Below are 16,088 nucleotides of genomic sequence, written 5' to 3'. Positions count from 1 at the left end.
CAGGGAAGGAGGAGAAATACTGTAAGATGTTTATTACTGCTGGAGAAGATAAAATCCATCTCCACACTCAAGTTCCAGAAGAAAGGCACATCATAAATATTAATATTAATGTCAGAATGAACCTGGAAATGGGGTGAACTTGTATATACAAGACCATCACAGGTGGAGTTTTCAACTTGGGTTCATTGGATTTCTCAAGGCTTTCTATATTTTGCTTCTTTTGGTCTTCAGTTAATAATAGTTTTGGTTGCCTTGGTCATCAACAAGGTCGTCTTAACCTCTTGTGGCAGAGTATCCTGAGTCATCCTCTTCAGAGCTCTAGATATTTGCTTTTCAGGCTCTCTGCCTAGTTGGATAGAGCCTGTTCCCTCTTTGTATCTTCGTATTCCTGCAGGATATGTGGCTAGATGTTTGTTGTTTTTAAAGATTAAAAGAAGGCAGATCCATCATCTCCATTATCATGATAGGTCACTGTATCCTGTGGGTGAGCTTAGAGGCTTTTATAGAGAAATGGAGTATAATATGCATAAACTTCTGCAAAAGAATTGACTTGGTACGGTGAGATATTTTGGCATTAAAAAAAAGAGGCTAGAACAACATGTCACCCATTACATTGGTTTGCAAAACAGGCATAGCAGAAAATGATTGTTGTTGACCTGAATGATTTCTAATAGGATTCTGCTGGTTTTGCCTCTGGGCTTTGTGTTAAAACAGTAATTTCTGAGGGCTGGCAGGTGCCATCAATATTGGAGATGGGCAAATAAGGGGTAAGTCTGTATTCCATAGGAAGCTGTGTACAAGCAAGCTGTGTACTTCATTATGGGAAAATGTAAAGCTGTTTTTCTAGGAAGGGTGCAGGATTCTATTCTGAGAGACAGCGAAATATCTAGAAAATACTTAGGAGTTAAGTTGCATTATCATGAGCGTTCTGTATGATTCAGCAGCCAAATTACCCTTGACTGTATAAATAGTGGAAAATTGGATAGGAATAGGCAAATCATATCCCATCTGGATATAGCATTGGTGTCTCTGCAAAGTTCTGTGGCTGTTTTTGGTATCAAAGGCAACAAGAAGAATGCTTAAAAACTGGAGATAGTGCTATGAGAGGGTATGAAAATGATGTAAGTATTAAAAAGAGACGCATTTAATGAACAATATACAAAACTCTTTGAATCTAGTCTGACACCCTGATACCTACTAGAAGGGCAACATGGTGGAACACAACTCATTTAGGATATTTCCAGAGTGTATTATGATGATATTTTGAAATAGTTGGCTCATCCAGTGCTTAGGGGAGGTATTAATATTTCATGGGATCTGCTACTCTCAAAGAGCTGGTTGAGGTGGGGATTTGGTCTTGACTGGGATGGCTCTGAGATGGTAGAACTTAAGGTCCTGAAGGATGCAAGTAGCAGAATAAAGATGTCAGAATTCAGGACAACAAACTTCACACACAGAATCACACAGAATCGACTGGGTTGGAAAAGACCTCAGAGATCATCCAGTCCAACCCTTGGTCCAACTCCAGTCCATTGACTAGATCATGGCACTAAGTGCCATGTCCAATCTCAGTTGAAAAACCTCTAGGGACGGCAAGTCCAGCACCTCCCTGGGCAGCCATTCCAATGCCTGACCACTCTCTCTGTAAAGAATTTCTTTCTAATCTCCAGCCTAAATTTCCCCTGGCAGAGTTGAAGCCCATGGCCCCTTGTCCTATTGCTGACTGCCTGGGAGAAGAGACCAATCCCCACCTGGCTAGAACTGCCCTTCAGGTAGTTCTAGAGAGTGCTGAGCTCAGCTCTAAGCCTCCTCTTCTCCAGACTAAACAAGCCCAGCTCCCTCAGCCTCTCCCCATAGGGCTTGTGTTCAAGTCCCTTCCCCAGTCTTGTTGCTCTTCTCTGGACCCGCTCCAGCACTTCAATCTCTTTCCTGAGCTGAGGGGCCCAGAACTGAACACAATACTCCAGGTGTGGCCTCCCCAATGCAGAGCACATGGGAAGGATCACTGCCCTTGTCCTGCTGACCACGCTGGTTTGGATACAGGACAGGACACCATTGGCCTTCTTGGCCACCTGGGCACACTGTTGGCTCATGTTGAGCTTCCTGTCCATTAGTACCCCCAGGTCCCTTTCTGTCTGACTGCTCTCCAGCCACTCTGTGCCCAGCCTGGAGCGCTGCAGGGGGTTGTTGTGACCAAAGTGCAGCACCCGGCACTTGGCCTTGTTGAACTTCATCCCACTGGAATCAGCCCATTTTTCCAGTCTATCCAGATCCCTCCGCAGAGCCCTCCTGCCTTCCAGCAGGTCGACACTCCCTCCCAACTTGGTGTCATCAGCATATTTGCTGATGATGGTCTCAACTTGAAGCATTGAGGGATGCCCTGAAAGGTGAATTAACCGAGGTGAGTTTAGCTGATCTTCTGGGACAACCTCCTCAAGTTGCAAAGAGAGTTCATGTGAAGGAAACCAAGCAGGCACAGCAGGCTTTGCTTACCGGAGAAGTCCTGGTGGAGCTCAACCAGGAAAAAAGGAGTTTGTGCAGAATGTGAAAGGAGATGTGGGATGCCCAGGAGGGAGACAGGCAGAGGGGACGTAGGAAACCTTAACCAGAGTTGAAACTCAAAGGGATTATCGGACAACAAGTAGGACTTTCATAGATACCTTGTCAGCAAAGAAAAAACGAAGAAGATGTGGATCTGCTGGATAAGGCACGCAGTTCTGTGAGGAAGGACATGGAAATGGCTGAGATGTGCGTTGTTTCTTTGCTTTGGTCTTTATTTGCAAGATCTGCCCTTGTTGGGGACCCTTGTTGGCTGCCAGTTTGGGATGAGAGGTTGTAGCCATGGCAGAGGATGGTGTTGGCACCACCAGCAGGTTGTACACGTGGAAGGGAAAGGTGAGTCAGGTCCATGTCACCTTGGAGAGATCGTGACAACCGAGAGGTCCCCAGTGACTGGAAATGTCATGTCTGTGTTCAAGAAGTTGAGAAGGAGACCTCCAGACTGGTAAGTCCTTGAGAACATCATGGAACATGTCCTTGTGAAAGCTGCTTCCATGGTCGGGAAGGTGGCCAGGAGGACTCAGCAAGGATTTGCCTAACTGACCTGCTAGAAATGTGGGAAACCACCGTAATAAACAATACCTCGTCTCTGTGTGCTACAGTTTGGCTTTTTTCCGCACATCAGGTGACAGAACCCGTGTTTTGGGACGACATTTCCAGTGGGTGGTTATGATGAAACCTGTAAAAAGTAGATGTGCAAAGTCTGGCTTGAAACAGCCCACCTACTATAAATTGTTACATAAATCACTGATTAATAATAAAAAAAATTGACTTGAAAACTGCAAATCAGGCTCAAAGATATGCTACTTCAACAATAAGAAACAAAAATAATCAAAACCAAAACGTTACTCTTAAGCACACATCAGTTTGTCTTTTCTTCTTCTCTGTTGGCTGCATAATATTAATCAGTACAGCTTTTCTGGGTGCTGTTTGGTAACTCCTTCCATAAAACATCAGGTTATGTAAAACTAGGACAGGTTTTAATTCGTGTCTACCTCTGGTGCTCTGCATTTGGCTTCTTAACTTACAGTCTTACAATTTGTGCCTGTCCTTAGTTTTAGTAGTAGGTTTCCAATGAAACAGAATTACTCATTTTGCAAATAGGAAAAATGTCGAATATCCAAATGAGTTTAAAGTTTGAAAGTAGACAAAAACCAGAAGAAAAGTCCGATTTCTCGTTCTTTATTTGGGAAAATGGTGGAGATATGTTGTCAGAATCACCTTCTGGGGAAGGTTGACTATCACACACTCATTTCTTTGTCTTTTTTCCAATTAGTTGAATCTCTAGGCTTTTTTAAATATGGACCGTGCAATTCAAGCATTTATTTAATGTTGATAAAATAGAGTAGAGTATAAGACGGTGCTTTATTGGCTCCCCCTGAGTCCTTGGGAGAGCTGGAGATCGTGATGCTCAAACTGAAAGTGTCACATACAGAGGACGGTGGGTTGAAGAGACTCATGACTCTTCTTGGAAATGTTGTATTAATTACTTTATCTGTTTCGAGCTCGTTTTTGGGTTGCTTTTCTAATTACCATTAAGACACACTTCTCTTCATGGCACAGAGTCGGGCGAGACAATTCTACCAGCCCTTACACCAACCTGAAATCCTGTCGGTACCCTCAGTAAATGTCATAATTAAGGGTCTGTTGGCATTTGTCTTATGCAGCGTTTTATATCTTGGCCATAAATTTGCTTGTGGGGTGGGGAAGCATAATTATTTTGGCTCCCATCATTATTTCTGATTACAGGTGTTTAATATTAACACGCACCCTCTGGCACGATGGGCGAGTTTTCTGGCGACCTCCCCCCGTCCCTTCGCTAAAACTTCTCTCTTTAATTTTTGCAAATGACATCTTTAAGAATGAGCGGTTTTAGTTGGATGTTAATGAATCACACGTTGGCGATGTTTTCCTTGACGTGGTAAACAATTGTTCTGTTAATCTGTCAGATTAGTGAGCCACAAATGAAATGTTTTATGTGTTTTCTGTTGCTTTCTGGGCTTTTTTTAACAATGCTTATTTTGACAGCCATTACAGCCTGTCCCGCGAATATCCTGCTCTTTATATATCTTATGCTCTAACAGTTTGAAGGGCATTAATATTTTTGCTTGTAATTCTGAGCCCACGTTTTTTGGGGGGGGGTTTGTGCTTTTCTTCTTGGTGGTGTTTGTGTTGTGGGTTTTTATTTGTTTCTCATTGTTTTGTTAGTTCATTTGGGGTTTTTTTGTCATATTACATGCTCTAAAGTAGACTCAGAGCTTTATTTTGATTCCAATTTTTCCAGCTCTCCGGAGCTGGATATCGGATGATGAATCTTTACAGAACACCTGAAAAAGAGCTGAATTCAGTCATCTTGGTCATTTTGGTGTGCAATATTCTTTCAGGTACCAGAACAACCCTTACTCAAGGTGTCCTGTTTCTAGCAATGTTTAATATTAATACCGAGATCTCCATCATTTGGGACCATTAAAGAGACCGAAATTCCTCTCACACAGTGGCTGTTAATCCTGCCCACATCCCAGTTTGGGAATTTTCCAGATTCTTTGCAGTTTCAAATAGTTTCAAGAGAAGAAATTTCCTCCTTCAAGCTGTAAATCTTTTCCCCTCTGTTACACAACCACCATATTCTGCAGAAAAGATGGTCAAGTGAAATGATTCCTACATGGAAAGTAACATTATCCTTGCTGGTAGTGTTGGAAATGATGTTGATCGATGGGTTTATTTGGTTCTGGATCGCTTTGGATTCCTTTATTCTTTCGTTTTACTCTCTCGTAGGTCAATAACTTACCATTTGTCATCGGTAGGTTTTTCTACTCGCTGGAATAATTAGTCTCTGTTAGACGTCCAGTGATAAATGGGGGGAAAAAGGTTAACAATGAATTTTGTTTCAGCATTAGACTTCAATGAAGTTGCGAGCGTGCCGCTTGCTCACAAAGGGAGGGATTTGTGGCATTTTTCATAGGCTGTGTTGTACATTTTCTTGTGAGAACGCAGCTGGATCTTGTCCCAATCCCTGCAATTTACCTGAACACCCTGAGAATCAAATGAAAAAGTACCAACTACCCCAAACTGTCCCTAATGGGAGATCCTGTGTTATCGTCAGGGCGAGAGCGAGTGCTCAAATCACCTTTGGTTTATCCCCCAAACCAAGCACAGTTTTCATTGCCTACCCTGACTTTTCCTTCTGCCCAGGCTTCATTTCCAGATGATGAGAACTGAAGGCTCCATCTGGTCCAGGACCATCTTCCTAACAAGTACTATTTAAAAATAAAAGCCTTCAAAGCTGCCACAGTCCAGTTCTCTTCTATACAAAGCAAATCCCAGACTCGTATTCATGTATTTGTGCATCACTTCACCCATGCGTTGCCATAAGGTTGAAGACACCCTGGCTACTGGGATATTTGAAGTTTTTCAGCTCTATTTTAATTCTGGTAGTGACGTAGAAGCTCACCTGGAGAAATACTGGAAACTGTTTCGAAGTTATTTGTGACAACTTCATGATATTAATAGAAGATGTTTTTCTGGGTTTTTTTGCAGGTATTCAGAACGCAGCCTGACAAAATGTGTCGGGATAACCATAGAGACCAGACCAGATTACTGCCTGAAGCGACATTTGAGCGACATGTTGTCCTACGGCTGCACGAGGCTGGAAATCGGGGTGCAGAGCGTGTACGAGGACGTGGCCAGGGACACCAACAGGTGAGGAGGAGCCCTCAGGGGAAAGCTGAGCGCGGTTGCTTTCTGGAATTCCAGTTTGTTTTGGCAAATAGGTAGAAGCCTGGACATGTTTGTTTAGCCACCCAAAACTAATTTGGTATAAATAATCACAGAATCCCAGAATGTCAGGGGTTGGAAGGGCCCTGGAAAGCTCATCCAGTGCAATCCCCCCATGGAGCAGGAACACCCAGATGAGGTTACACAGGAAGGTGTCCAGGCGGGTTGGAATGTCTGCACAGAAGGAGACTCCACAACCCCCCTGGGCAGCCTGGGCCAGGCTCTGCCACCCTCACCCCCAACAAGTTGCTTCTCAGATTTAAGTGGAACCTTTTGTGTTCCAGTTTGCACCCATTGCCCCTTGTCCTGTCCCTGGTTGTCACCAGAAGAGCCTGGCTCCATCCTCCTGACACTCCCCCTTTCCATCTTGATCCCCAGGAATGAGTCCCCCCTCAGTCTCCTCTTGTCCAGCTCCAGAGCCCCAGCTCCCTCAGCCTTTCCTCCCACGGGAGATGCTCCACTCCCTTCAGCATCTTGGTGGCTGCGCTGGACTCTCTCCAGCAGTTCCCTGTCCTGCTGGAACTGAGGGGCCACAACTGGACACAATGTTCCATAATATTGATTTCCAGTTGTGAACTGTGGGGTGTCCTCTGCTACAGGAGTTGGACTCTATGAACCTTGTGGGTCCCTTCCAACTCAGGACGTTCCATGATTCTATGATAATGATTCTATGATTTGCTTTCTGGAACACTGTTGAGGAGCATGTCTTGACCTGTTCGCTTGAACACCCGTTTAACACTGAATTTTGAAACATTGAGCTTGCTGTGTGGCCACATATCTGTTAAGAAAAACTAATAAACTGCCCTGGCTTCATGGATTTCTTTGTGATATTGTGTAGAATGCAGCTTGAGAAAATTTAGTTATTTGCGATGTTTTATTTTAAACTCTATTTCTGGTATTGTACATCTCTCTCTTTTTTTTAATTTTTTTTTAATTGCTTCCTAAATAAATGTGGTTTGGTGAAGCAGAACAGAGAGAGCTCATAGTTCTTGTCTTAAATAGTTCAGAATCTATAGGCTTGATATGGCGCAGCGTAATCTCTTGGAGGTATTTTATGTTCTCTATACCAGGCGCCTTTTTCTGCTGAGAAATGACATTGGCAAGTACAGAGAGTGAGGCACAGCCAGAAACAACACCTGTCGGTAGATGAGCCACCGGTGTTCCAGGCATACGGCGTCTCTAGAGACTGCAAAAGTTATTTGCAAGCGGCCTGTGATTTATTCCATGTCACCTTGGACCTGTGGTCAAAAGAACAGTTGTCCTGCGTAGGAGAGCACACAATATATTGTTCATCCCACTCCTTACGGGCAAATAAGCCAATCTCTTGGGTTTTTTTTAATTGCAAGTCTGTTCAGATTTTGAAAGAAACATTTTTTCCTGTTTTTTTCCACTTCTAACACTCGTACAACTTCATTCTTGTTGCGCATTCCAGTCACCTACCAAAGATGTTAAATAACCATAATCACACGTAATGACAGGGAGAGATTATGGTTCAATAAGCAAAGCACATTGTGGTTAATACCTACCTTAAAGGCAGCAGCGCAAAACTGAACACGTTGGACATTTTCTTTTAGAGGCTTAAAGAATCCACAATGAGTTCACTCCTGCTGGTCTACCTTTAGTTTTGCAGGATGTCACTGCTGTGAAATGCTTGAGTTCCAGGTTTCAATAGGCAAGAAAAGCCATTTATTGAGTCGTCCAAGAGTTAAGGGCTAATATTTATAGGTGGTACTTTCCTCCTCTAGATGTCAGAGCTTTCCAAAGGAAAAGATCTGGACTAAGGATGTGTTGCGAGATGTCACTTTTAGGCTCGATGTATTCATACAGATTGTAAATTGAACAATTAATTTCTCTTCACCTTTTACTTCTTTCCACCTCAGATCTTTTAAAGGCATCTTATCCTAAGGTGGTACTTGAAAACCCCACTTAACTTGGGTCGTTTGTCCATCGCATCAGAGCCGGTGCCATAAATGACTCAAAGCTTTTAGCTTGTGCATTTGCTAACGAACCTTTGCTTTGCTGCTGCTGAATCAGAAGAAGGATGAAGTGGTGTGTTACAGCCTTGATTTCACTCCGAAATCATCCCGTATAAAATGATATTTGTAAAGGGTTTTGGCACTTTTCAAAGCTGCTTGCGGAATTCCTAAAAGGTTTTGCCGCAGGCTGGCTGAGAGCAGGGAAAACACAGACCGCTCGCTCCAATATCTCCCTGCAACTTTTCAGAAGAATGAATTGAAAGACACTTTTAGAGGAGGGTGATTCAGGTTTCTTCTGCAGCGACCTCATTTTGCTTCTGTTCTGCTTTGTGGGGGAAGTGTTTTGCCTTCAAACTTTTAATATTTCGCTCGTAGCAAAATGTCAGATTACAACCAATTAGACTAACTGTTTGGAAATTACTTTCTATTATGTTCCATAAGTCATTAGTGAGGTTTTTGAGTGCTTTTGGTGGCTGTGAGGCAGAAAAATATTCAAGAGCAGATCTAGGCATCAAATAATCAAGTTATTGATGCAGCTCAAATTCCACTTCTAATAAGAAAATAATTTTTATTTATGAAGCAAGTCTCCATTTACTCCCCTCAGGCTACTCAAGGTCTTGAGTAATACTGTCCTTGAACAGTCTCGGAAAAACACCGTAATACTTCTGAAAAAATCGTAAATAAACCTGTAGTCATAAAACTACATGTGGGGATTTAAAAGAGGCAGAATCTTCCAGTAGAGAGGAAGGAAATGGTCCTTAAAAGAAGGGAAGTAGCTGTTTAGTTTGGTTAATGTCAGGTCTTGGCAGAAGGTGTATGTAGAGGTGCTCAGATGGTGTTAATTTTTCATCCAAAGGACCGTGGTGGAGAAGAAGAGTCACTTGCTGAGCTAAGTTATTGGCAAGACATTCCCAAAAAACCCCAGGGTGAACTGGTGTAGTGGGAAGAAAATGGGGATTGTAAAGAAGGCAGGAGATGCTGAGAGGATGGAAATGTCCAGAAATGTCAGGCAGCAGTGGAAGAACCTTCCCAGCCTGGGCAGAGCAAATGCTTGTGGGGAGACGGCTGGTGGGGACCTCCTGGTCACGGCTGCGGGGGCAGGAGGCTCCTGAAGGATTGTTCAGTTTTGGGCCCCTCACGCCTAGAAAGGCCTTGAGGTGCTGGAGCGAGTGGAGAGAAGGGACCGGAGCTGGTGAGGGGCTGGAGCACAAGTGTGATGGAGCGGCTGAGGGACCTGGGGGGTTCAGCTGGAGAACAGGAGCTGAGGGGAGACCTTCTGATCTCTGAACTGCCTGAAAGGAGCTTGGAGCCAGGGGGGTCGGGCTCTGCTCCCCAGGAACAAGCGCCAGGAGCAGAGGAAACGGCCTCAAGTTGCGCCAGGGCAGGTTGAGGTTGGATGTGGGGAACAATTTCTTCCCCAAAGGGCTGTGGGGCATTGGAACAGGCTGCCCAGGGCAGTGCTGGAGTCACCATCCCTGGGGGGCTGGACAGACGGACATGAGGTTCTCAGGGACATGGGGCAGTGCCAGAGTTAGGTTATGGTTGCACTCTATGATCTTAAGGGTCGCTTCCAATGAAAATGATTCTGTGAACGATGGAGGTGGAATGAGACAGAAGAGTTTGCTTTCATCCTAATGAGTTATGTGAGGTTCAACCTTTGCTCCTGCATTTGTTTGTGCCCCTAGTCTCACTGAGCTCCAGCAGAGCAAGCCTGGGTTAGTTTGGTTTGATGTCAGTGAAGAAGAACATGGCATACTTCAAGATTCCCAGTCCAACCTGTGATTTGGAGGTTTGGCACCTCTTGGAAGCTGAATCATAAAATTGTGGAATGGTTTGGGTGGGAAGGGACCTTCCCAGCTCCTCCAGTTCCCCCCTGCCATGAGCAAGGACGTCTTCACCAGCTCAGGTTGCTCAGAGCCCCGTCCAGCCTGGCCTGGGATGTCTCCAGGGATGGTTCATCCACCACCTCTCTGGCCAGCCTGGGACAGGCTCTCACCACCCTCATTGCTTTAGCAGGTGGGTTGCAGTAGATGATCTCCAGAGGTCACTTCCAACCCCAGCCATTCTGTGATTCTGTGAGCTGGGTGCAGATGTCCCTGCTCATGGCAGGGGTTGGACTAGATGAGCTTTGAAGGTCCCTTCCAACCCAAACTGTTCTATGTTTCTGTGACTTTTAGGACATATTGTAGTTTAATTTACTGGCAATTTATTGGCAAGACTTGAGTGGTAATAAACTTATAATAAAACTCAACCCTTCTTACTTCCTAGAGAATAATCTCATTTAAACCTATCAAAATACGTTCTATATTCTGTGTCATCATTGTGAATCTCTTCTGTCTCTTCCCAGAGGTCACACCGTGAAGGCCGTGTGCGAGTCGTTTCACTTAGCCAAGGATGCCGGGTTCAAAGTGGTGGCGCACATGATGCCTGATCTCCCAAACATGGGCCTGGAAAGGGACATGGACCAGTTCGTTGTGAGTATGGCCTAAAAGAACTAGGAATTTCTGTTTTATTCCAGCTTTTCCATCTAACACCACCTCTCTTTCTTAGCTCAGCTCTTAGTTACGATCCCAATTGTTTTTTAAGGACAGATAATTTCAAATTCAGTTTTGAAGGTGGAGGTTGAGGAAGATTTGTTGAACTACTTCATCCAGAAAATTATATCCTTGCCTCATGAAAGACTGAGTCACTGGCATCTCTGTGGAATATAGCTTTTCCGATATTAACTAGGGCTCTAACTTTTTTCCAAGGTGGTTTTCTTTCCTTAGATATAGAATAGTACATGATTCAAAGTTAAAAGCATGTTACCTCGAAGGTAATTAATTGCCAAGTAGAGTGTCTAGGTGTATTATATGGCATCTCTGTTCTTGGCTCAGTGCTATTCAATATCTATATCAATGATATGGAAGAAGATATAAAAATTGTTTCTAGAGAAACTGAAATGAGAAAAGAGCAAATGGTAAACACTGTAGGGAATAAACCACTTTATCTGGTGGCATGGTAGATTTTTTTCACTATATATTTTTTCTTTTCAAGTCAAAATTGTTTGTCTTTTTAAAATAGCGCAGAAATTGCCATCATGATATAGGAACCACAGGTATATTTCTGTGCGAGGTCAGACTAGGTGCTTTCTGGCTCTAACAAGCCGTCAATGCAATGGAATATATTGGTTAGAAGTACAGGCAGAACGCAGTGGTTTATCTTGATATGTCTAGAAAGAAGCAATCGAAAACACGGCTGTATGGTGCATGAAGGAAATTCTGCAAACTGTGGTAGGTACTTTTTTAAAAGGGTTTTGTGCAGAATTCCTTGAGCTCTTCATAAACGTAATGTCACATACTCAGCAAATGTTATGTTTGTGTGACAAAGCGAGAGGCTGGGGCAAAGCGATGTGTGTAAAACTAGAAGTGAATCACAGAATCGACTGGGTTGGAAAAGCCCTCAGAGATGATCAAGTCCAACCCTTGGTCCAACTCCAGTCCATTGACTAGATCATGGCACTAAGTGCCATGTTCAGTCTCAGCTGAAAAACCTCCAGGGCCGGTGAGTCCAGCACCTCCCTGGGCAGCCATTCCAATGCCTGACCACTCTCTCTGCCAAGAATTGCTTTCTAATATCCAGCCTCAGTTTCCCCTGGCAGAGTTGAAGCCCATGGCCCCTTGTCCTATTGCTGATGCCTGGGAGAAGAGCCCAATCCCCACCTGGCTAGAACTGCCCTTCAGGTAGTTCTAGAGAGTGCTGAGCTCAGCTCTAAGCCTCCTCTTCTCCAGACTAAACAAGCCCAGCTCCCTCAGCCTCTCCCCATAGGGCTTGTGTTCCAGTCCCTTCCCCAGTCTTGTTGCTCTTCTCTGGACCCGCTCCAGCACTTCAATCTCTTTCCTGAGCTGAGGGGCCCAGAACTGAACACAACACTCCAGGTGTGGCCTCCCCAATGCAGAGCACAGGGGAAGGATCACTGCCCTTGTCCTGCTGACCACGCTAGTTTTGATGCAGTAATAGTAGTTGTAGTAGTAATAGTAATAGAGGTGAAGTCCGTGACGCAGCTGTAAACTCAAAATTCCTGCCCCAGACTCTTGTTGCTCCTGGATGATTTTATAACGCTGAAGGGATAGTGGACATCACATGAGCTGTGGGTTTGTGGAATTACTTGTGATGCAGGGTACAGCAAACCCTGAGTCACCTATTTGGTATCTCATGAAGCTGCAGCCGTAGTTCTGGGTTCTTTATGGGTCTGTCATTACTAGAAGTAATTTTAGGCTGGAGAGAATTTGTGGTGGAAGAACAATACTGACTAAAAGATTTAAAGAGAGAACCTTGGGTAAGACCCAGCAAAGAGGAGACAATAATCTAAGGCATTTGCAAGGTGTTAAACTGAAGAGGGAGGAACTGTTTAAGACAGAATTACAATCTTCCATAGAAAGTAAGTAGTGATTATTATTCTTTGCTACTTATTCATGATAAATAGCTAAGGGTCGGATCTCCAGTTACTCCTGTTTCATTGCAGGAGATTTAGGGACACTGAAAGATAGAACTTCAAGTGATGCTAAACTGCCTCAGGTTTCTGCAGGCCAGCAGGCTCCCTTGCTCATTAGAAGAAGTGTAATGCCGTGTTGGTTTTTTTCCATTTATTAGTGACAATTTTTGCAGAAATAGAAGAGGCAGAAGGCGAAATGTTCAGAAAGAGGAGACAAGAATGTGGCGAAGAGGCTGGAATTGTGAGAGGGGTATTCAAAGCAAACAGGGAAAACAGTTGAGCGTAGAAAAGCAAGAGAAGGAGAAAACAGAAAAGAGAAGCTCGACTGGTTTAGATTGTTTCTGCCAGAGAAGTCTCTTGGCTTTAGGAGCTGGGGACAATTGTGATGGTGAGCCAGCTCTGGCACGCAGCAGGGAGGATTTTGTGTTGTGGTGGGGAAGGATGGGAAAAGTGAGAGAAGCCCAAAGAGAATTAAGAAAATTTTCGATTTGGAAAAGGAATGGTTAAGCTAAGATCGGAAATTCTGTGCTGAAGGGCTGCAATTGGCAAAAAAAGCTGGTTGGAGGGCCAGGGAAGAGAAATGCTAAGCAGGGGAATAGGAAAACCAGGTGATAGTTTAAGAGGGGAATTCAAGAATACAGAGAGGGTGATGAGGGGACCAGCTCAAGTGACAGCCCTGTTGATGAGTTCAGAAATTTGAAGCAGGACTCACAGATCAGATTAAGATTTGATGCCTGTGAACATACAGATGCAGAGTTGGAGGATGAGTAATCAGTGTGGAGGATGAAGCCCTCAAGAAGTAATGATTGCTGCAGGAAGAGAAACGGGAGTTGGGGAATCATAGAGTAGTTTGGGTAGGAAAGGACCTTCCCAGCTCCCCCAGTGGCACCCCTGCCATGAGCAGGGACATCTGCACCAGCTCAGGTTGCTCAGAGCCCCGTCCAGCCTGGCCTGGGATGTCTCCAGGGATGGTTCATCCACCACCTCTCTGGCCAACCTGGGCCAGGCTCTCACCACCCTCAGCACAAACAATTTCTGCATCATGTCTGGCCTGAATCTCCCTCCTTTAGCTTAAAACCATCACCCCTTGTCCTATTGCAACAGGCCCTGCTCAAAAGTCTGTCCCCATCTTTCTTCTTGGCCCCTTTCAAGTCTGGAAAGGCCGCACTAAGGTCTCCCCGGAGCTTCTCTTCTCCAGCTGAACACCCCAACTCTCTCAGCCTGTCCCCAGCAGAGCTGTTCCAGCCTCGGATCATTTCTGGGGCTCCTCTGGCCCCTCTCCAGCAGCTCCACGTGTGTCCTGTGCTGAGGACAAGAGAGTTGGGGAACAGGTGATAAATCACATCGGCATGGAGAAGAATTATACCTGTGTTGTTTTGAAGAGAAGAAAGAGAAGAAAGGAGAGAAGAAGGGATCAAAAATGCCTGTGTTAGAGGTGCGCAGGGTCACCACAGCCATCTGAGACCAGAAAACACATGAAAATATATCAATGGAGTTGACGCCCAGCTCTGTGATCACTGTGTGTTTCTGAAATGAGAGCTGCAGGGAATGAGATGGAGAGGTGCTGGATCACTGGGACACGTTTCAAGATGGAATGGTAAATGAGACAGCTCTCCTCTTCCTTTTCACCTTCTCTGCCTTCCTCATCCAATCTTAAATGCTTTATCAGTTAATTTTAAAAGATCCTTTGTCTTAAATAGGAAAGAATAGACGGTAAAAACAACCCTCTGGGGTTCTTGTCCAGAGCCATGCACTGGTGAACATACCAGAAGTGTTCAGCAGACAATAATTCCTTCTTTCCTGGGAATTCAGCTAGATACTACGTTCTCTATTTTCTACGTTAAAATTTGATATCATAGTTTTGAGTTATTAAAACAGCTTATTTATATGCTGTGCTGTATAAATGTTAGTCCATGCTGGTAAATATTTAGACACTTCTACTGCATAAAAATAATGTGAGAGCAACGAGAGGAACCAAGTGGAGACCATCTGTTGTGTTCCTGCAACAGCACTAAGCCGCTCACCAGCAGCAATAATGCTCTTTTATGCGATATTCTCCTAGTTTCCAAAAACATATCATCTTCCTCTGACTTTCTGAAACAAAGACACCTGCAGCTTGTCCAGACTCCTTAGAGATTTGGGATTTTACAGTTAATAAGTTTGGAAGAAATCAGCGATTTGTTGTGATGCTCACCTCCTTTCTAGCCGCCCCGTTTCTCAGACCAGGGCCAGGTAGGACAAAAAGGATCCAGGTGACTTTAGAAGGAGGTCTGAGCACCTCGTTGATCACCAGTTGATATATTAAATCCAGGAGCTTCTCCTGGGAAGATAATAACTTGCTGATTGTGCTGACTGCGTACTAAAAATACTGGGTGCTTCTTCAACTTGAGCAGGTAATTACGGTTTCAAGAGTAACGTTGCTTCTGTCCTTTATGACCTATTGATTTTGAAGTGGTTTTTGCTGCTTTATCCGGCAGCGAGGATGCCCATCAGTTGCTCTTTTGCAAACGTATCGAGGTTTTTAAAGTTGTGTGTGTGCATAGCAACTGTTTTTCTGGAGAGTTTATTAATATATTGATAGGAGTGAGTATATTAGGTCTTTCATTATAAGTATATATTACTTTTTGCAGTAAGTGGCAGGTGAGTGGCCTTTTGCCTGCCATCATCTTGAAGATATTTACAATTAACTTTTTTAAACAGAGTGGATGTACTAGGCCTGTGTCCCACTTATGTTGTGCTTCTCCCCTCCTTTCCCCTGTCACACCTCTTTTCTTCCCTTCTTATTGATATTTTTTTAATAGCCTCAGAGGATTTCCTTCCAACTTCAGGTCTTTCCACCCCATTGCACATCTGGGCGAACGCAGCGGGGAGGGCGCGTGCTCTGCTCCCCCCACCGCCCGTCTCATCGCACCAGGTAGCGTACGTTTACACACACATACCGCTACTTACTGTTAGCAAACGCCGGCGTAAAGATAAGCGCGATTCACAGCGCCTCACGTAGCAGGTGGTCGGAGAAAATAATTAGAATAATAGCTGGAATAAATCAAGGGCTCAGCGGGAATAATGGAATTGTTACCAGAGCAGACACCTCATTCTGCGGAACGCGATAAACGCTCAGCTTGGCTGTTGTGGCACGAGGGAGATGAGGTGACTCTAGGGGTAAATGGTTGGGAGGATTCATGAATCACACTTGCCGACAGGGCTACCAAGCAGAACTTTGGATTTAAGCAAAAACTTTAAGAGGCTGAAAATTCCCAGGGCGCTGTTACTCATTTCTCATTCTGTTTCCGCAGAGCCACTGAGTG

The 16,088-nt window shown here is 44.4% G+C and overlaps 1 protein-coding gene across 1 annotated transcript in view; it reads left to right on the top strand.

Moving 5' to 3' along the window:
• Positions 1–16,088, top strand: part of ELP3 (elongator acetyltransferase complex subunit 3) — a 105,602-nt gene that overhangs the window by 32,612 nt on the left and 56,902 nt on the right. The window contains exons 8-9 of the mRNA XM_065055550.1: positions 6,097–6,258; positions 10,657–10,783. Coding sequence (XP_064911622.1) covers positions 6,097–6,258; positions 10,657–10,783 — 289 coding nt within the window. The remainder of the gene's footprint in view (positions 1–6,096; positions 6,259–10,656; positions 10,784–16,088) is intronic.

Source organism: Columba livia, chromosome 3 (genome assembly GCF_036013475.1).
Source record: "Columba livia isolate bColLiv1 breed racing homer chromosome 3, bColLiv1.pat.W.v2, whole genome shotgun sequence".
Classification (NCBI taxonomy): Eukaryota; Metazoa; Chordata; class Aves; order Columbiformes; family Columbidae; genus Columba; species Columba livia.
This window is presented reverse-complemented; position numbering and strand designations above follow the sequence as displayed.